The 21,041-nt window shown below is 38.0% G+C and overlaps 4 protein-coding genes across 5 annotated transcripts in view; 2 read left to right on the top strand and 2 right to left on the bottom strand.

Moving 5' to 3' along the window:
* The window catches only part of LOC105961208 (syntaxin-71-like), a 70,034-nt gene that overhangs the window by 31,281 nt on the left and 17,712 nt on the right, over nucleotides 1-21,041 (top strand). The window lies entirely within an intron of this gene.
* On the bottom strand, nucleotides 237-3,622 carry LOC105961222 (hypothetical protein). Its single transcript, XM_012985460.2, has 8 exons — nucleotides 3,236-3,622; nucleotides 2,170-2,673; nucleotides 1,854-2,031; nucleotides 1,446-1,734; nucleotides 1,272-1,344; nucleotides 1,083-1,173; nucleotides 916-995; nucleotides 237-765 (listed from the first exon to the last, which is right to left on the bottom strand). Exons 1-8 carry the CDS (start codon nucleotides 3,338-3,340, stop codon nucleotides 517-519), a joined length of 1,569 nt encoding a protein of 522 aa, XP_012840914.2. The 5' UTR covers nucleotides 3,341-3,622; the 3' UTR covers nucleotides 237-516.
* LOC105961224 (putative serine/threonine-protein kinase) lies at nucleotides 8,015-10,035 on the top strand. 2 transcript variants are annotated; one of them, XR_016033881.1, is made up of 7 exons: nucleotides 8,023-8,313; nucleotides 8,424-8,539; nucleotides 8,644-8,860; nucleotides 8,954-9,191; nucleotides 9,294-9,444; nucleotides 9,540-9,945; nucleotides 9,992-10,035. XR_016033881.1 is itself a non-coding variant. In XM_012985462.2 (6 exons), exons 1-6 carry the CDS (start codon nucleotides 8,190-8,192, stop codon nucleotides 9,849-9,851), a joined length of 1,158 nt encoding a protein of 385 aa, XP_012840916.2. In that variant the 5' UTR covers nucleotides 8,015-8,189; the 3' UTR covers nucleotides 9,852-10,035. The 2 variants fall into 2 exon arrangements, 1 of the variants encoding a protein (XP_012840916.2); XM_012985462.2 differs by having other exon boundaries at nucleotides 8,015-8,313; nucleotides 9,540-10,035.
* On the bottom strand, nucleotides 10,121-12,905 carry CCR1 (CRINKLY4 related 1). The gene has a single exon (XM_012985461.2). It carries the CDS (start codon nucleotides 12,640-12,642, stop codon nucleotides 10,327-10,329), a length of 2,316 nt encoding a protein of 771 aa, XP_012840915.1. The 5' UTR covers nucleotides 12,643-12,905; the 3' UTR covers nucleotides 10,121-10,326.

Raw genomic sequence — 21,041 nt, 5'->3', positions numbered from 1 at the left:
GACTGTGTATCAGTGCATTGTGCCGTGTCTGCCGATTTTATTATTATTTGCGATGTGTCCTTGATGCGTAATTTGTTCTACTTGCGTTCTCGACGGTGGCTCTAAAAACTCGAAATCTCTCTAAGTAAAGAAAGTCATAGAGGGGTTTTACAAAATTAATTGGTGCTGATTTTTTCCTCAAGTTTTTAAAATATAGATATTTATATTTATGAAGTTTAGAGATTCAACTGACGCTGTTGTAGTAGATCATCAATGTACATATAACTTGTATTTGTGTTTTCTGAATAGAAAAACACAATTTGTGACATAAATATACTTACAAACACACCCTCTTCAAACACAAGGAACACAAGGAAGAAAAAGGAAAAAAGAAAAAAACACCATCAATCGAGAAAGAATGTCGAAGCCATAATATTTACAGACTTATATAGAGCTTCTTCACCAGGCCAATTTACGATTTTACGTCTCGATTTCTCCACACGATTGTTCGAATTTCCCAACAAAAATAATTTTACCTTAAACATTAGTGTGTGCGGATCCTTGATTCCGTGTTTCACCTTGATGATGTACTTGTGAATCCACTTGCCTCGCATCACTAGTAGCTAATGCCTCGTTTGGTTGTGCAGAATCACGTTGGGAAGTTGACCAAGCATTCAATGTTCTTCTCCACTTTAAAATCTCGTAAATAATCGATGTTCCACACATTGCACCTCCAAAACCAGCAAACGTTGCTAGAAGAACCGACAAAACGGCTTGGACATGTAGCTATAGATTAAAAAAAAAAAATTCATATAATTTTGCGTTTGAAGAAATACCTCAAAATTGTCTTAAGCTATTTATGGTCATAAGATAAGTGGTTTCCGAGACAAGATTAGCCAAGATAAGAACTCATTTTTCTGTTCGATGGTGGCTTACCAGCGAGTAAAAAATATGTGCAAAGATAACGACTAGTGCAAATTGAATAGTGGCGTAGATCCAAGCGTATTTCCTCCGTACTACACAAAAACGATATTTGAGTAAAAAAATAAATAAGTAAAGGCGAAAATATACGGTTTAGTTTGGACAGCTAAAAAATATCATACCCATGGTAGTTGATGTCATAGATGCAAGGAGACCTAATATGCACGAAAATGGCAAAGATATTGCAATTGCACTAGATCCCATTTTCTTGACCTACATATATATACACAAATAAAGAACTAATATCATCACTTCACTTCATAAATTAAAAAAAAAAAAAAAAAAAAAAAAAAGAATGATTGAACTTTTACCAAAAGCTGCTCCAAGAAACAAAAGTATGCAAGCATGCTAACAATCACAAGAATGGGAACGTCTTGCCACACCCTGTAATAGTTAAAAAAATTAACCATAAGTTTATATTTAATTATCGTAGCTCTAAGAAAAAATACATATATGTATATATGAATATATGTTATTTTACTTGCCTGTATCGAGCTATTTCATGTGGACGAGTTCCTTGTCCTTGAGTTTGAATAGTTTGGATTTTTAAAAGTGTGACGGGTAAATTTTTAACCTCTTGTTTGCAGATATCACAATTCTTGTTCCCTTTTATGCTAAACCATTTAATAGCACATTCTTGGTGGGCTAACGCGAGTTCACCTTTACAGCTACACTCCATCTTCAAAGTGTCCGATCCTTCACCAAGTTCCACAAAGCATATTCTACAAACCGCTTCTTCTTCCGGTATATCTTCAGTATAATTATTCTCCTCAACTACCAAAAACAAAAAAAAAAAAAACCAAAAAAAAAAAAAAAAAAAAAGAAGGAAAAAATCATAAAACCATAGTCGAGTGGCAACAACCTTAATCCCTTGATGTAGGAGAATTCTCTACCTGTATCAATTGAAATACTACTGGGAATTGATGTTGCAGCAGCCTGTTCTGTCACTCTCGGTGTAGCAGGAATTACTCGATACACACTGCCTAAATAATCCATCTGTTTCATACTTCCATCTTCATTCAGGATGGGCACTGAACGTGAACGATGTATTGACATACGGGGCCCACCTTTCTGCACAATGTAGTACTCTGTAGTCAGAGGACAAAAATATAAATGAAAGAATCGATACTAAATGAAGGTGCAAGAAAATTAGTTCACTTGATCAATCACAGAGAACCTCAAATTAAAAAGAAAGAACAAGGTGCTCACTGCCACATCAGGTGCATTGCTGACGATTCCTCCATGAGCAGACTCGGGATTCGAGTGCAAAATCGGAGTGGCTGGTAAAGAAGATGTCCTCTTCATCTTTGTTGCGAAAATCTTTGTAAGAGAGAATGTTCTAGAAATTGAGGGCTTCCCCCTAATCTCAGGAGAAACTCCGAGTGCCAGCATGGCAGCTTTTTCTATATCCGAATTTGAATTTCGAAACTTGAAGCTGAGTTTTGGGAGGAAATTTTTCATGGCTGATTTTCCTTTGGAAGTTGAAGGACCTGGAGAACCATCGAGTCTTGCTCGATTAGGGCTTGGTAATGGGGAAAAATTGACTCTTTTGGGAGTTGGAAATGTCGAAGGGGGAGTGTTTACTGCCACATAATCTTCGATTGATTCTTCGATTGTATTTGTTGATTTGGGTATATTCAGAACAAGTTCTTGCCTCAGCTGTTGCTGACTGCTCGATGATTCCTCGACTACGATTTCACTTAATTCTCCAGCCTAGTAACCATTGAAATAAGTTTATCAATCCAATTATTTTGATGATCAAAACTTGTTAATCAAATAAACGATGAAGCAAAAGAAAGAGAAAAGAAACAGATTCAAATAAGATTGTGAATCGGTACCGCAGAAAAGAGCTAGCAAATAAATAGATTCAAAATCCCACAATTTAGCACCAGCAAGCAAACGAAAATCATCGAAATTCAAAGAATTTACACAAACAAAACTACCTTCCACAAATTTCCATGTAGCAATAGTTATTACTTAACACAATCAAAACCCCTAATGGATGCATCATTCCTGACAAATAAACCAACTATTTCAAGAATCTAATAAAAACTTTACCTTTTTAATTTCATACTAAAAACTCCTAAAAAATCGAACCAAATTCGCAGCTCCAAAGAACCATAAAGCTACTCATATTACACTATTTCCACATCGAAATTCAATAATAGTAAACATACATAACAAATTCCACGACAGAAAGAAACAAATAATATAAGCAGTCACAAATTATTTACAAAAAGTGATGGACAGATCACAGAGTTAAATGAACAAACACCTTATGTGCAAGAGAAGGAGGAGGAGATAAATTAACAGCGCAGTCGTTTTTGGAGAAGCCCTCTTCACTTTCTTTGGTAAAAGCTTTCCCCTCTGCAGGGTCCATGACTGGGTACAAGAATTTTCTTGTACAGAACTATAATTTTGAATATATACAAGTTCAACCACAACTTGATAAATTCAATAACAGTAGAAATAATGGGAAGATGAAATTCAAGAGAGAGAAAGAAGAGAGAGAGAGAGAGAGAGAGAGAGAGAGAGAGATATTTAATGAGGTAAACTCTTGAGCCAACTACAACAAGTACAAATACAATGGCAGAAGGTAGCAACTGAGAACTATTATCTGAAAAGTGACACTCATTTTGTTGTGCTTTCTGTCTGTGTGTGTGTGTGAGTGCGTGTGTGTGTATACTGTTCGTTACATTTTTTTTATTTTTTATTTATTTTTAATAAAAAGCTGATGCGTATTTCTTGATTTTATTCAACTACTAATATAGATTTATTCTTAAAAACAAATTAATTACTATTTTGGACTTTTATATAATAAAAAAAAACATTTTATTTTTATTTTTTTACAATTAAAAAAAAAATCATAGTCTTTGTTGTTTTAGGAATCAAATATTGCATGGTACTATATTTTTAGTTGATTTTAAATTTAGTAATATTCGGAAAGATAGTAGTTACAAATATGTCATTAAAGGGTAATTGAAGGTAATTTTGTTAAAAAAGAAAGTGTAATTAATGAATTTTTTAATATGTATGTCTATATCTTAAATGACAAATAAAAATAGCATTGATGGAGTAGTTAAGACTTAAGACTTCTGTTATATATAGTTTTACTTACCTCTAAAATAGTTAAACAAAATAGCTTAACTTGTTAAGTGTCACATTATTGGGAAAAAACAATATTTTTTAAAATAAAAATAAATATAATTATAGGAAGAATATGGAAAATAGAAAAGGCAAATGAATTATTGTTGTCTAATTTCGGTGCAATTAAAGTTGTGAAAGGATGTGATACCTAACGATTATGCTTTAAATGCATTAATATCCCATCCATTTGTATGGTGCGAGTTTACTGTTTACACCTGATGAAAAATATCGGGTAATTTTATAAACACGCATATTCATAAGTGTGTGTTATTATGTGTAGATTAATTGTGCAGAATCGTCGAGTGTAGCATCTACAAAACAACGTTGTCTACATACATCAAGTGTATATATTAGGTATTTAACCATCAACTAATACACTAGTTTGTCAACCTTCAAAGTAGAATACTATTTTTCTTATTGTAATTGTTCATTATCTCACAAGTATTCGAATTTCGCTTGACCAAATACGTGATTTTTGTGTTTGGTGAGTTTAACTGAATTTATGAATCGAGCTTGAGTAGATGGAGCTTTATACAAGTTTTATATGAAATCAAGCTCAAATTCAAGACGAATTTTGTATCTTATTAAACAAAAATATGTGATCCAATTGAAGCTAGCGGCTTTAAATTTGGTCCAAAAAAAAAAAAAAAAAAGAAAAAAAGAAATATTATGCCTTGTGTTAATCGAAATTTTGGTACATACCATATACCGATTGATAATTTAGTCTGGTATTCGATTTTTTTTGAAGTATAGTTGTAAATAGTTTTGTATGATCTCTATCTTTCCAGCAGGGCTGAAAGGAACAACTTAAATCTATAAAAGTGACATTACAATGTGAATAGGTTGGATTCCTAATGCATTGTTAAGCCATTATTAGCAAATCAATTTCCCTTTATTATTATTATTATTATTTTTTTATTATTTAATTAATTATTATTATTATTTATTTATTTATTTATTTTGAGACAGCCCAGTTCAACTCCATTGCTAAACATATATGTTTTTTTTTTTTAAATACTGAGAAACTGATCTAGTTTCCTTTTAATCTTGTTAATTAAGTGATTAAAGCCTTAATCGTTATCGATTAAAATTTTAGAGCGATCATCATTGACATTGTAATTAATAATTAAATAATAAATATTAAAAGTGGTCCTTTGAAATTCACAAAAGCCAAGTATTATGTCTACTCCTGAAGGAGTGGAATTCCTATCAAATTTATATTCACATATTTAAATTACTACCACCATGGATCATCATATATATATATATATATATATGTCACTCTCATCAAAGTCAACCATAAAATATGATTTATTTAAAAAAAAAATTTATATATAATTTGAGAAATAAAGAATTAATTTCAACTTATTAGTGGTAAATAAACTAAATTAATAACAACTTATATTTGAGCTAATATTATTTTCTGTTTCTATACATTTGGTACTTGTAGTGTAAGTAATGTGCACACTAGCTGTCTCGATCGTGCAACTGCCAAACGTTACTCTATTTAATCATTTCGAGTGGATAAAATGTTGAAATTGAACCAAATTATTGTTCATTTATAATCACAACTTTGCTTTCAATTTAAGATTAGTGGATTATGGACAAGGATATTGGGAATGTATTTTTGTGTTTGTATATAAATATATGTATGGATATATTTAGGCTAAAAACCCACTACCAACATATAAGTCAAAAGTAGAATATTAAAATCTCGGAGGAGATGGTGTAGCGATTGGAGCAAGTCAACTTGTGTCAGTTGGCTCAAGTTCAAATCTTCTCGGTAACGGTCGTTAAATAGAGTTTGGCATACATTATTAGCTTAGGTAATTTGCTCTCTCATATAATTTACAAATTATTATACAAGAGTGTAGGTTTACGACCCTCGTAGTTGTCTAACCAAAGATATGAATAGTAGCATTAAACAGTTAATATTTTAATTTTTTATTTTTAAAGAATAATTCTGGTCATTTAATATTTTTGTTACATTCCCATGTTTAAAATATATATATATATATATATATATATATATATATATATATATATATATATATATATATATATATATATATATTTTTTTTTTTTTTTTTTTTGCAAAGGGAATGTGCGGAAATTATTGATTTTATTCATTCTACGAGTCCCATTTATCGGCCCGTGATTGACATTTACAGGCCCATCATTCCCCGGTGGGCCCATATTAAGAATTTCCAGCTACATGTTTCAGGCCCAAATATTAAATAACAAGTGATCACAGCGATGTAATATTAAATATTAGCGTAATTACGAAAACCTCCCTAAACTTAAACTAAATTATGAAAACATCCTCACTCATCCGTAATCACACGTATGCAGGGATAGGATCGGCATTTTAGGAGAATATTTCGTGAACTCAAAAGACTCGGTGAGAGACCACACCGCAAGGCGGATGGTGTAAAAAATAAACAAAACGTTGGGGATATTTTGGTAAATACATATAGGTAGGGTTTTTTTTTTGGGTAAATTCCACTTTACCCCCTTGTACTCTGCCCAAGAACCACTTTACCCCCTCGTACTCTTAATTTCGTCGATTTACCCCCTTGTACTTGTACAATTTTCCAATACAACCCTCTTCGTCAACTTTTTCCGATTTTGACTCTGACGCCATTTGGTCAAGAGTCAAAATATTGACGTAAATATTGAATTTTTTCGACTTTGACTCTCGAGATTAGAAAAGAGAAAGTTTCACACATTCATATATTTTTTTCTTTGGACTGAGTGGAATCGATCAATTTTTGGGTCTTGATTTTTACTAAGTTAGGTGTTCAATTTGGGGATATCTTGGAAGGGGAAGTGGTGGAAGAAGAAGAAATGACAATATTGACGGAGGAGAAACGACGCGTCAGTGGCAATTTTGTAATTTACAGAGTTGACCAAACGGCGTCAAAGTCAAAATTGACAAAAGTTGAAGGAAATGGCTGTATTGGGAAATTGTACAATACAAGGGGGTAAATCGGTGAAATTGAAAGTACGAGGGGGTAAAGTGGTTCTCAAGCAGAGTACGAAGGGGTAAAGTGGAATTTACCCTTTTTTTTTCCATAATTTAACCCAAGTTCGAGGGATTTCGTAATTTACCCTAAATATGATGCATGGACGAATTTGGTGCTATCGAATCGACTATAGTACTTAGTAATTACAACGATTTATTAGTGTGTCAAAATCAACACGCGTATCTCTTGAGTTCATCGTTTTTATAAATTTTAATACCAAAAAAAAAAATTGCTATAATGGAAACATTCAATTTTCAATTTTCAATTTTGAAAATGCTGGTCAAGTCCATTCAATTTCAAATACTCATTATTCAAGTGCAAGTTGTAGAAGATCATGAATTATTAACCTGGAAATAAATAAATAAAATATAATTTATTTGTTTACTTAGAATAAATTAATCTGTATAAAAATACATCATTATTATTTTCAATGTGCATTAGAAATTGTATAGTCAACTGACCGTGTATTTTCAGCAAGAAGAACTTGGGAATAAAAAGGTTTCTCCGAGTCAAGTCAAGCTCCCAAATAAGAATATGTTTAATTTAATTTATTCCGATTTTCTCTGCTAATTTTGTTTACTCTGATTTTAATCTTAATCCGGAATTTGAATTATTAATCCAATCAAATTCCAGAAAAAAATAAAAGGAAAATGCCACTTTGTCAACACCAAATTATTCAATTAGCTGAAGAATGAAATAGTTTTTCAAGCCTAATGTCAAACTACAGTACTGTAGTAGAGAGGATTAAGTGTTTTTCTTCTTTTTATTTATTTTATTTATTATTATTATTATTTTATTTAAAACTTGAAACGGTGTCGTCTGTAAGTCAAATTCAATGGGCGTTGGCTCTATAAACTATTTAAATATAATAATAACCCCTCGAAGTTGTATTTATGCCATCTTTTTTCTTTTCCGTTTTCTGCCATTTTTAAGAGCTCTCTCTTTCTAGCTTGTTTCCACTACTTTTCATTTTTAGTTATTCAAGCGAAATTGATTTTTCATCCCATTATGCAATTCCAGATTTTCAGAGCAATTCTGTACAGAAACAAATAATATATGCAGAAACCATCAACAAAATCAAATTCAGAGATGAAATTCGCTGCCAATTTGTTTCGCTGCTTCTACAACTCCGACGCTCCGTTGACCTTTGACTCACCACCTGATGAAGCAGCAGCACAAGGTACTTTTCCCGAGTTCATTTTTTTTTTATTTAAATTAATCTACTTAATTTTGCAAGTATAGAATGAATCGATGATTTTTATTTTTATTTTTTTAATTTTTGGGGAACAGATGATCAAGCAATTCGAAACCCTAATTTCCGCGTTTTCTCCTACGAAGAACTAAAATCTGCCACTCAGGGTTTCAAAAATAAGATTGGAGAGGGGGGTTTTGGTTCTGTTTACAAGGTAATTATTTATCAATTCCTCCCTCTGTGTGTGTGTGTGATATGAAATACTAAAAATTGATATTTTTTTTTTACTTGGGATTTAAATATTGGAAATATATATAGGGAAGGCTAACAGGGGAGATATATATAGCAGTAAAAGTTTTATCAGTAGAACTGGAATCACTGCGTGGGGAAAGAGAATTCATATCTGAGATATCAACATTGTCTGATATCAAGCATGAAAACCTAGTAAACCTCAAAGGATGTTGCATAGATGGTGCTCAAAGACTTCTCGTCTACGATTACATGGAAAACAACAGCCTCACCCACTCCTTCCTCGGTATTTTCTTCTTTCTTTAATATATATTTCGGCAGTTTTTTCGCATGAATTTTAAGTGGGAAAAAATGTAAATTTCGAATCGTGAATTAACAGGGTCGGAGCAGAACAGGTTGAAATTCACGTGGGCACTGAGAAAACACGTCTCGTTGGGAATTGCCAGGGGACTGTGTTACGTACACGAAGAGATCAACCCTCACATTGTGCATAGAGATATCAAGGCTAGCAATATACTTCTTGATCGTAATTTCAGACCGAAAATCGCGGATTTCGGACTCGCTAAACTGTTCAGAGACAGCACTTCCCACATTAGTACTCGTGTAGCTGGGACATTGTAAGCGGGAATTTTGATCTTGATTTTTAGTAGTTTGAATTATTGTTCGAATTCTTGTTTTTCTGATAGTGCTTTTTATTTAATTGTTTTGTTTCCATAAAGAGGCTATATATCTCCTGAATACGCACACAGTGGCCATCTTACACGAAAATCAGACGTGTATAGCTTTGGAGTGCTTCTGTTGGAAATCGTGAGTGGGCGGCCAGTTGTCGATTATCACCTCCAATACGGAGAACAGTTTCTCGTGGAGAAGGTAGCAAAATTCTTTTATCATGTCCGAAAAGTTGTTTAAAAAGAAACATGTACTTACAATTTTCTTACACATTTCGACACTTTTATTGTCTGTAGGCGTGGGAATTGTACAATGCGAATAATCTACTGCAGCTGGTGGATTCTGCATTGAAGGGAGAATTCCCACACGACGAAGCAGTTTGGTTCTTGAAAGTCGGGATGCTCTGTGTGCAAGAGACAACCAAACTTCGGCCTGTTATGTCTGAAGCCGTAAAGATGTTGGAAAACGAGATTTGTACCGAAGACGTTGAGATACGCCAGCCTGGACTTGTTGCTGATTTGATGGAAGTAAAAATTCGTCGGAAAGTTTCTTTGAATTTTACTTCTTCGCCTGCAGCCAGCAGTACCGGAAGTTTCCAGGTACGCTAACGCACGGGCCTCGGGTTTTAATGGAGATTGTGGGGGTAATGTAGATAGTATTAGGTGGGCTTGAGGTACATAAGATTTTTCAATTTCATTCATTGTCAAAAAATGCAAAAGAATATGATTTTTTTAGTTGAAATATCAAGTGTGTATTCATAACATTATCATTAATTATTTTTTTTCCTAGTCAGCAGCTGCTTTGTGAAAAACATTATTTTCTGTCCAACTAATTCATACTTCCATTAGAACAACTAAATAAAAATGCTAAAAAAATATAGGCTAATGCAAAAATAATTTTATTAATTAAAATATAATAAATAAATTTTACAAAAATAACCCACACAAATGTACAATTATAGGAGAGCTTTTCTCAAGTAAATCTATTGATAATCACATTCTTTCATCTTTGAACCAAAAAAAATAAAATTTGCACCCAAAAAAAAAAAAGAAAAAAAAAGAAAAACAGAAAGTCAAACCAAAACTACAAGATCAATCCATCCTTAACTAACTGATCCAACAAAACCGCCAAATCAGACATAGAAACATTTTCATTGTGATCATGTCTGAGAGCAAGCTCAGCTATGTCAGCAAGTTTCAACAGAGGCTCTACATTTTTAGGCAAAGGTACATACCTGTCTATTATAGCGGCAGCTCTCCCTTGTTTAATTAACGGCAACGCCCAATCGACTATATTCGGAGGCACACAATCCCCATCGTACCCCTTTCTCCCGCTCAAAATCTCAAGAATCACAACCCCAAATCCGTACACATCCATTCTCATATCAGCATTCACATCCCTACCAATCGGAGTTAAAAGCCCGAAATCGGCAATGCGGGCCCCACAGTCGGCATCTAGAAGAATCTTCGAGCTCTTCACATCTCTGTGCACGATCGGAGGCACAACTTCTTTGTGAAGGTACTCGAGCCCTTTTGCTGCCTGCATGGCGATTCTCAGCCTGAGGGTCCAGTTTAAGCTCGATAGACCCCCGTGCAGGTGATCGTGTAGGGTACCGTTTGGTATGTACTCGTAGACCAACAGCCTTTCCCCCATCTCCGCACAGTACCCCAACAAATTCACGATATTCCCATGCCGGACATTGCATAGAATCTCGAGCTCGGTTTCGAAATCCCGACTGTTTGTGTGGATTATTGTAGCTGCATTGGCTCTCTTGACTGCCACCTGGCGCCCGTCGGAGAGTACGGCTTTGTATACGAAGCCGTAGGTTCCACGCCCTAGCTCGTTGAACTCTTTGAACCCGTTTGTTGCGTCTTTTAATTCCGAGAGTCGGAAAACTTGGGCTATTCCAGGGCATGGGCCCACCGATAACGGGATATTCTGGTCGGGATTTTCGTCGAATTCCTTGTGGGGTCCGTGAGTGCACGAAAACAGACAAAATCGATTCTTTTTTTTGCCTTCGTCGGCGGTGGAGATCACTACACGAGGCAAAACGCACCAGGCGACGAGAATTAGCAACAAACCGGAAGCGGTGGATCCGATTATGAGTAGCAGCTGGCGTAATTGATCCCAATGCTTTGGTTGAATCTTCGATGGAGATTGAAGCTTGCAGATTTCGCTGCAAGAACTGTTTTGGCAGAGAGAGCAAGAAGTGCAAACCCTATCTGCATTTGCGGTGCATACACTCGACGGAAAAAACCCGTCGGAGCAATTGAGCCCGCATGGGGAGCAAATCCTGAGATCTTTTCTCACGCACAAGGAGTTCAGATCGGGTTCGTTTAAGAGGCTGGCGTTGAAGGCAAACATGTTGGGATCGCAGGTGAGGGCGGTGCATAGGCCGGGGCTGCACAGCTGCAGCGGAGGATCGTAATTTTCCGGCGAGGAGGTGTTGGCGGAGAACCAGCAGTCGAGGACTAAATCGGTTTCTCTGATGCCGCAGGTTAGGGTGTTTGATGAAGCGATGGAGAGAAAACCGGAGTTCTTCGGGATTGAAGATGAGTTGAAGCTTCCCCAGCACTCGATTCCGTGGTTGTCCTCTCTGATTCCGCAGTAATGGTGATCGCCGGCGGCGAGGGAAACGAATCTTGTTCCGAGTGGTGGGTTGGTGTATGAGTTGCTGTTGTTGTTGCCCCAGCATTTGATTTCGCCGGACATTTGTAGTATTCCGCAGAAAGAGTCTACGCCGGAGGAGAGGGTGACGAAATTCGCCGGTATGGTGGTTGAAGCGATGGCGAGATTGTTGGAGTGTGGGCCCCAGCAGGAGATTCCGCCGTCTCTGATGATGCCGCAGGTGAAGCCGTCGCCGGAGACGAGTTTTCTGAAGACGAGTGTGGTGGCGTTCTGGTCGTAGAAGCGGGTGCTCTGTTTCGAGGTTGAGGTGTTGCCGCCGGAGAGAATGACGATGTCCCAACAGTCGACGGTGCCGGAGTCGATTTCGGAGAAGTAAGATCCTCGAATCGCGCAGACATGGTCCTTACCGGCGGCGAGGTGGGAGTAGGCGTTGGGTTTGAATACCGATGGGACGAGATCGGAGGTTTTGGAGAAGCCAGTTGAATCCCAGCATGATGCCTGCGAGGTGTCTGCTAAAATGCCGCAGAGAAACCCGTCACCGCCGGAGAGGGCAGCCATGGGAGGCAAAGCGGCGGAGTAGCGGAAGGAGGTGGAGGCGGAGGAAGAGCTGTTATTGGCGTCCCAACAAATGACGGCCTGCTTGCCACTAGCGTCGATGGCGCAGAAGAGGCTGTAATCTCCGAAGGAGGCGGCGATGGGTCCCATTGAACCGAACCCAGATGCAGAACCGGCGGCGGCGAGAACGAGGAGAAGAAAGAGTGGGATTTTCATGAGTGGCGGTGGTACAGAGGAGGAGGAGGAGTACTGGTGGTACAATGGACATGGAGGAGTGAGAAAATAGGGAAGTAAGAGAGAGAAAGAGTGATGAGGAGGAGAGAACGTGGGTGCTGCTGCAGCTGGCTGTTGCCATTTTTACAGTTTTTAACAACTGTAAAATCTTTTGACGTACTTTTTACTGTTTTGTTTTCTCTTCTGCAACTGTTTCTCAATCTCGCCATTGTTATTTTTAGGAGGAAATCCGATGATGTAATTTCTGAATTTCAGCCAATGATCCTCGGGAATATTCCTTTTTTACTCCACGAGGTCAATTTTATTTTGAATATGGATTTGATTTCTCCAATTCCAATTTGTTTTTTTAAATTAAATATATTTCTTACTATATTTTAATCATAATATACTAGTAATACAATTATCGAATTAATTTGGATTTACGTTGAATTGTATTTATTCTCTATTAAGTAATTAATTAGTTAATTCAGATGTTGGATTACTATTTAGTATTTACTAGTAATAAATTTTGTTTAAATCTGGCATTAAATCTGGCACTCCTAATTTAATTACCACCATTTTAGGAATAAAATCAAAATTTTCCCTTCTTAGTAACGTAGTTACTAATTTTATTGAATATAGTATGTAATTGCATGCATGAATTAGTTTAAATCTTGAACATATGATTATATCTATTTGTAGCTTTTTTGCAATTTTTTTAATAGCATTTCTTTTTTTAATTCTATTATATGCAATCTTTGTCAAGAACATTAACTTTTTTTTTTTTAATTATCAACTCTTCTACTGTTCATAAACCTTAGCTTGTGAAGAAAAGTCAGTTAAACTCAGATTTCAACTGTCAAGTAAGGCACGTGCGCGGTGCGTGCCTATTAATATTCTAGTGTACATTGTTATAAAAAAATATATTAATTACTCAATAAATAAATATGCTACACAACATGTAGGGGTACGTAACATTAATGAAGATTTAGTATATATATATTGAATTAATTGCGTGACCTAATTGGTTAAGGTACCAACTAGCAAATATACAAATCAGACATATTTGGGGGGCTGGCAATACATATATATATATATATATATATATATATATATATATATATATATATATGTATAGCTGTTGATGTAACTTTGCTTACTAATTAAATGTGAAACAAATCATATAGTGGGACATATGAATATATGATATATCTCAATTGGACTTGTTTTTTTATTTTTTTTTGGATAAATATATCAATTGGACTTTGTGGCCACCCTTTTAATATTTTTTATTTATTTTTAATCATGATATAAACTATTGGTTAGGTCTTTTTGTTGCCATGCACATGCTTCTCATTTCACCTTTCCTTGTCACCATAATATATAAAAGATAAATTCATGAATGTTAGTACTCTGTATAGGTTATTTCTATGATACACCTGTTAAATGTTAAATTGGATACATATTCCCCGTTAATATGTGGGTGTGTGTTTATGAAGGTAAAGATTTACGCTGTATATTTCACCTGTATAGCATATCATAAACCTTTTATATAGCACTCCTTTTTGCTCCATGTTAGCCTAATCTATTTTTCACTAGGTTTGGAAATTAATATGTCTTCAGTACTAGTTAATGATAAAATTTGTAAAATATAATTTTATAAATTATAGTTCAACGGTGCATGTAGCATAAAAAGTACATAACTCGATATATATTATAGCATGTGGTGTTTCGTTGGTCAAAGATTACAAACAAAACAGTCCAAAAGATTAGACAAATAATGAATCCAATGCCTGATTTTGTAATCCATACCATGTGATATGTCTCTCTCTATATATTATGATCATATATATATTGTCCAAAATGTACCTACTTGAAAAGCCACACACACACACACACACACACACACACACATATATATATATATATATATATATATATATATATATATATATATATGGGAAAATATTTGGGGTATAATTAATGGGTCTTAATTTCATAATTTTTGGTTGAGAAAAAATTATATGTGCAGAAAAGTATTGGAGTAGTAATAAATGTATATATAATCGAATAAATCATTAAATGCAGAAATATTCTGTGAATAAATTTATTGCAATTTGGAACGTGTATATTAATTTCTTAGGATATGAGTAAGTATTATTATTAATTACTGGCTAGCTACAGTTCATACTTCATGTGGTTTGTCCGGATGGAGAAGACAGTTAGATATTAACATAGATTTTTCTATATATATATATATATATATATATATATATATATATATATATATATATATATATATAAATAGAACCTTCCATGTGTGAAAATATATTGGAATATTGGAAATAATCATGTGTGCAGGCATCAACATCAGAAAATTTATGACATATTTACAGAATTATTGCACGTATAAATCACAGCCATATTTATTCATTTATAGCAACATTTCTTAAATCTATCTATCTCCCACTTGTGTGTGTGTGTGTGTGTGTGTGTGTGTGTGTGAGAGAGAGAGAGAGAGAGAGAGAGAGAGAGAGAGAGAGAGAGAGAGAGAGAGAGAGAGAGAGAATTTACATGGGTGTTTTTACATTTTATGAGCTGGCAATTTGTTTAAAACGTAAGGCACATCATTAAATACGATATATATATATGCATCCATGTTAAAGTATGGTTGGTTAATGGTTGACTATGTATATATGTGAGATTGACTTTGAATTCATTCAACATGCATGACATATCATCACTTTATTCTACTACTATCGAATTGTAATTTAATTAGCAAAACTTAGTTAAGTTGAGATCTGTCTAATATAAGTAACTAATTAACTGACGCATTAGAACGAACATGCATGTGATCAGGGTGCATGGTAAAGTCAATCTTGATTAAGCTGATATATAGTATTGTTTCTGAAAACACCAAATTAAATAAAACTAGCTATTTTTATTTCTTTCTTCAAAATTTATATATGGTGTTCGAATTTCACGCGACTAAATTTCGGAGGCATTGATCAATGACGACTTCATCTATATAGTAGATTTTATTTAATTTGGTACGACTACGATGCAATGTCGAATGATATATCAATTTATCTAAAAAAATAACTTGTTAGTGAGGTAAAGTATTAATAATTTGATATTTATGTTTCATTAATAACGTAACATATAAACTTTAAAGTAAGAACAAGATCAGTACAAGTACTCTGTACTCGACATGAAAATCAGTACGGAAAATGAAATATTATAAAACAATTGTTATAGTACTATACATTATAGAATATAATCATTGATGTGTATAATTGGAGTTAGGCCCAAGATGTTCAAATTGGCCCATCTAGAGGAAAAATTCAATTAACACTCTTAATTACATTCAACTTGTCCCACATTGGTTTTTAACAAGAAAAACACATCAAACTCCACCTATAAATATGTGATATCATTCACATAATAAGGTAAGCACTATTTAGGCAATTAATTAATATTATTTGCTTATATTGCGATAGTTTTCTGACTTGAGCGTCGGAGGACAATCGCCGGACCACCCCCGGCGTGTCACCTAGTGTTTTCAACTGTTTTGTAGGTTAACGAGTGGAGCGATCCCTTCGACTACCTCGGACGCGTGGCAAGGACTCTCGGCATTCCCGATATTGGGCTTGAAGATTCCCGGACTTAGAAGACCTGTGGGCTTCAAGACCATTGGGCTGACCCAACATTTGGAGCAGCATCATTTTGGCGCCGTCTGTGGGAAGGCAAACTAGATCACGTGTCATGACGAAGAGGATCAAGGCGATCCCAACCACTCGCCTCAAGGTAGCGGAAGAGTCTTAGAGCCGCCTCGAGGAAGCTACGGAGTCTCAGAGCCGCCTCGAAGAGCGGAAGAGTCTTAGAGCCGCCTCGAGGAAGCGACAGAGTCTCAGAGCCGCCTCGAAGAGCGGAAGAGTCTTAGAGCCGCCTCGAGGAAGCGACAGAGTCTCAGAGCCGCCCCGAGGAGCGGAAGAGTCTTAGGGCCGCCTCGAGGAAGCGACGGAGTCTCAGAGCCGCCTCGAAGAGCGGAAGAGTCTTAGAGCTGCTTCGAGGAAGCGACGGAGTCTCAGAGCCACCCCGAGGAGCGGAAGAGTCTTAGAGCCGCCTCGAGGAAGCGACGGAGTCTCAGAGCCGCCTCGAAGAGCGGAAGAGTCTTAGAGCTGCTTCGAGGAAGCGACGGAGTCTCAGAGCCGCCCCGAGGAGCGGAAGAGTCTTAGAGCCGCCTCGAGGAAGTGACGGAGTCTCAGAGCCGCCTCGAAGAGCGGAAGAGTCTTAGAGCCGCCTCGAAGAGCGGAAGAGTCTTAGAGCCGCCTCGAGGAAACGACGGAGTCTCAGAGCCGCCCCGAGGAGCGGTAGAGTCTTAGAGCCGGCTCGAAGCAAAATAACTACGGGAGCGGCCAACGAAGAGGATCAAGACGATCTCAACTAAGCGCTTCAAGGAAGCGGTGGAGTCTCAGAGCTGCCTCGAAGGAAATTATCTACGGGAGCGACCAACGAAAGTGGTCAAGGAAATCTCAAACAACCGCTTCAAGGTAGCGCTGGAGTCATTAACCACCTCGAAGGAAGAGAACAATGGGAGCGGCCAACCTTGCGGGATCTTCGGTGTCTGTCATCTAGATGATTGCAGAGGAATTACAAGCCATAATGGAGAAGACGGTGGCCAAAGTAGCAACTTGGGCATCGACGGACGTTGCAGCTAGGTATATCAATGCTCAAAGCACAACTACCTCTGAAGAAACTATTCATATGGGAAGCGATCCTACGGATTTCGTGCATGTCCGTACCACTCCGCTAAACGTGGAGCTCCATGTCTCAGAGTAAAGAGTATTGCTCAACGGCCAAAGTTATTCCTCCGAACAGGCTCCTCGAAGATACGCTCACCACCACACGCCACAGCGTAGCACATCCTCAGACCGCGCGCCTCGAAGATACGCTCACCACCACTCGCCTCAGCGTAGCACATCCTCAGACCGCGCGCCTCGAAGGAAAACTCGTCGCTAATCACAGCGTCCACTAAGGCAAAGAGCCCGAGCCCCTTAAAGGGAAATCGACGCAAACCCGTCGGACGAGAAGCGGTTATTCCCGGTCGTATGAGTATGGTCAAAGGCCTCGAGGCGGGGGACACCGCGAACATGCGCAACCCCGCTAAAACTCCCCTCGAAACCAACTCGGAAGTAGAGCTTCCCGACACTTGGAGATAAGAAGGCATCGAGCAGGCTCCGACGACTGCAACTCAAGGAGTCCTCGACGAGAAGTCTCGAGGCCGACCGCCGCTCACTTTGGGGCATTGTCCATTCGAATTACCCATTTATTCTTGTTATTATGGAAGAAGTGTTGTCTATCGGATTCAGGATCCCAATATCTCCCAATTCGACACAATGGGGGATCCCTGAGATCACTTGAATAATTTTTACGCCAAGATTGACCTCTACGGTCAGCTCACTGCAAGATTTTTCGGACCACCAAGCTGATCAGGTATAAATTTGGTTCAACGGCTTGCCCGATCATCCTCAGACAATCTGGACCAACTAGCGACACATTTCCTTAATCACTACTCAATAAATAAGAAATATGCCGAAGCTGGATCGTATCTCCTCAAGGTCATACAACGAGACGGAGAGCCACTCAGAGATTACATACAACGATTTGTTAAAGCAGTACATGAAGTGCGCCACGTTACTCACGAGATGTTAGCCGCCATACTACAACAAAATTTGAAGCATGTTCGTTTTCAAGAGTCCATCGCGGGCCGACCCCCTAAGACCCTGGAGGAGCTCTTGAACCGCGCTGGGAAGTACATACGGATTGAGGAGATCACAGAGATGAGAGTACCCCTTAAACGAAAGCGCGACGTGGAAAGCCACAACTGTAATAGAGAAGAAGAGAGACAGCCCATCGAAAATCGCACCTTCGAGAAGTTCTCACCTCTCAAGGATAAACTTGGTGGCATGATGATCATCGCTGAGCAGAAGGGTATTCTTCAACCACCGAGAAGGATGAAGGAGAATGCGGAACGACAAAAGTCGGATAACTACTGTGAATACGACAGAGATCGGGGTCACACTACTGAGGAGTGCTTTCAGCTTAAGCAATCACTCGAAAGACTTCTTCAAGATGGGCACTTGAGCGAATTCCTAGAACAATCGCAATCCTGAAGAATTACTTTACTTAATATTTATTATTGCCCCACGCGGGCTCCATGTAATTTCTTTTCAGCAATAAGTCGGGGGCATATCGCCCCGTGCAATATTTCCAATCATGCAATCAGTCGCTGGCATACCGCACCGCTCAATATTTCCAATTATGTAATAAATCGGCGGCACACTACCAGCCGCAAGATTATTAATAAACTATTTTAGCCGGTGGGATACTGCCGCCGTAATTTCTACATCAACCATTTGTCTTCTGCACGCAGAGCATTTACAATCGATTTAACAAAATTCAATAGATTCAAAAAGTAGCTAAATGGGAAGATATCAAGGATCACAAAGGGTATGGCCAACCCGAACCTTGGTTTCTCGCTCCCAGAGCTCCAAAAAATAGAGCAACTAAAGCTCAAGGAAGTCTGATCTGCCATAAAAGTTCGTATAAAACACTTAGGCAAACGGACTTCCCACATAAAAATCTTGAGGGTCTGATCAACCGCCAAGTAAAAAAAAAAAAAAAAAAAAAATACGGACTACCCATTAGGCAATAAAGTCAAGGGGTATCGTGTCACCTAGAAAGATAAAGAATAGTTCATTCTTTACAAAAATACGGACTTTCCACTAGGCGTTGAAGCCAACGGATACCGTCATGCCTAAAAAGATAAAGTAAAGCTCATTCTTTACGAGAGCCGAACCTCTAAGTAGGCAATATAGCCAAGGGATACCGTCTCACCGGAAAAGATGAAGCAAAACTCATTCTTACGAAATGTGTGCGTCACACTAGGCAATAAAGCCGAAGGATTTCGTTCTGTTAAAAAGATAATGTAGAGCTCATTCTTTGCGAAAGACGGACCTCCCACTAGGCGATATAGCCAAGGGATACCGTCTCGCCGAAAAAATTGAATCATAACTCATTCTTTAGAAAATGCGCGAGTCCGATTAGACAAAGCCAATGGATATCACCTACTAAGGAAAATAATATAAAATAAAAGGAAAAAAATTCAAGGAAAGGAAAAAGAGGGCAGTCGGCAGCGCAAGGAATACCGTATAGTAGCCATCAGGAGGGGCATAACATCTTTCTCCCTTACCCGGAACCAATATCTCAATAACATGCTCGACACGTAGATAGTCTAGAATCTCGGGAAGTTGACCGACTCTAAAGGAAGAGTCAAAATCTAATTCGGAAAATATTTTTGAATATTCATCAGGATAACTAGCGCCGGAAAAATCGGTTAATTCATCCTCCTCATCAGTCGACAAGCTCTCGTCCACCTCGAATTCACGTCTTCTCTTCGACTCACGGAGCACGGAATCTTTTAGATTAAGGTTCATCCCAAAAACATTAATACGTCGTGACTACGCTCAAGTTTCAGGATCGCTACATTCTAACTCCACGGAACAAAACCCCGGACCCACATCAGAGTTGGCAGCTGAAATACGGTGTTCGGCGGAAAAAACGGGCTCCGAACGGCCCTGCACGCGCTCCCAACGCGCCAGAGATGACCCGGACGCGCCTCCACGCACGGAACAGCTCCCAGCAGCTGTCCCCACGCGCGCCCCACGCGCTCCACGCTGCCACCGCCCACACGCGCTACGCGCGCCACGCGCGCGGCACCCCCTCTCCCTTCTCCATCTGACGTCAGGCTGACGTCACACCCACTACCATCCGAGTTGACCCAGTCGACCGGTCTGACCCACCTGCCCGAGTCGGCTCAGCCACCCGACTCGCTCGCCCCCCCCCGAGTTGAACCGTTCGGCCGCCCAGCTGCACAATTCCCGAAGATCTGTGACGTCACGCCTCCCAGGGCTGACGTCATCTCCTCCTTTTTCGCACGGAATTCGATGCCACAGCCGCCAGAGCTGGATTTTCCCTCGAACAACGCACCATTACACTTTTCGCACATAACTTCTCGCTCACAACTCCGAATTTCGCAAAATTGATACTCCCGGACTCCAAATTTCGACCTCTTTCAACCCGGCTATCAAGATTTTTCGAATTTCCAACTTCAAAATTATCGGATTCCGAATTAACTCCACATAGTTTGTTGCTGGACTCATCCAACTACCTTAGACCCGACATCAAAATTCTACGCCTTTATCAAACGCAATTTCGAGACTCCAAACAACAAAACTACGGAAATCCAACCTATGTCAGATCTATGTAGTCAACTATTCGACTACTTTGAAACTCCAACAAAAAAAAAAAATAAAAAAAAAAATTACGTATTCAAGCGA

Source organism: Erythranthe guttata, chromosome 10, assembly GCF_056151865.1.
Source record: "Erythranthe guttata isolate IM_541 chromosome 10, IM_541, whole genome shotgun sequence".
In the NCBI taxonomy this organism is placed as follows: Eukaryota; Viridiplantae; Streptophyta; class Magnoliopsida; order Lamiales; family Phrymaceae; genus Erythranthe; species Erythranthe guttata.
Note: the sequence above shows the minus strand (reverse complement) of the source record. Positions and strands in the feature narration are given on the sequence as shown.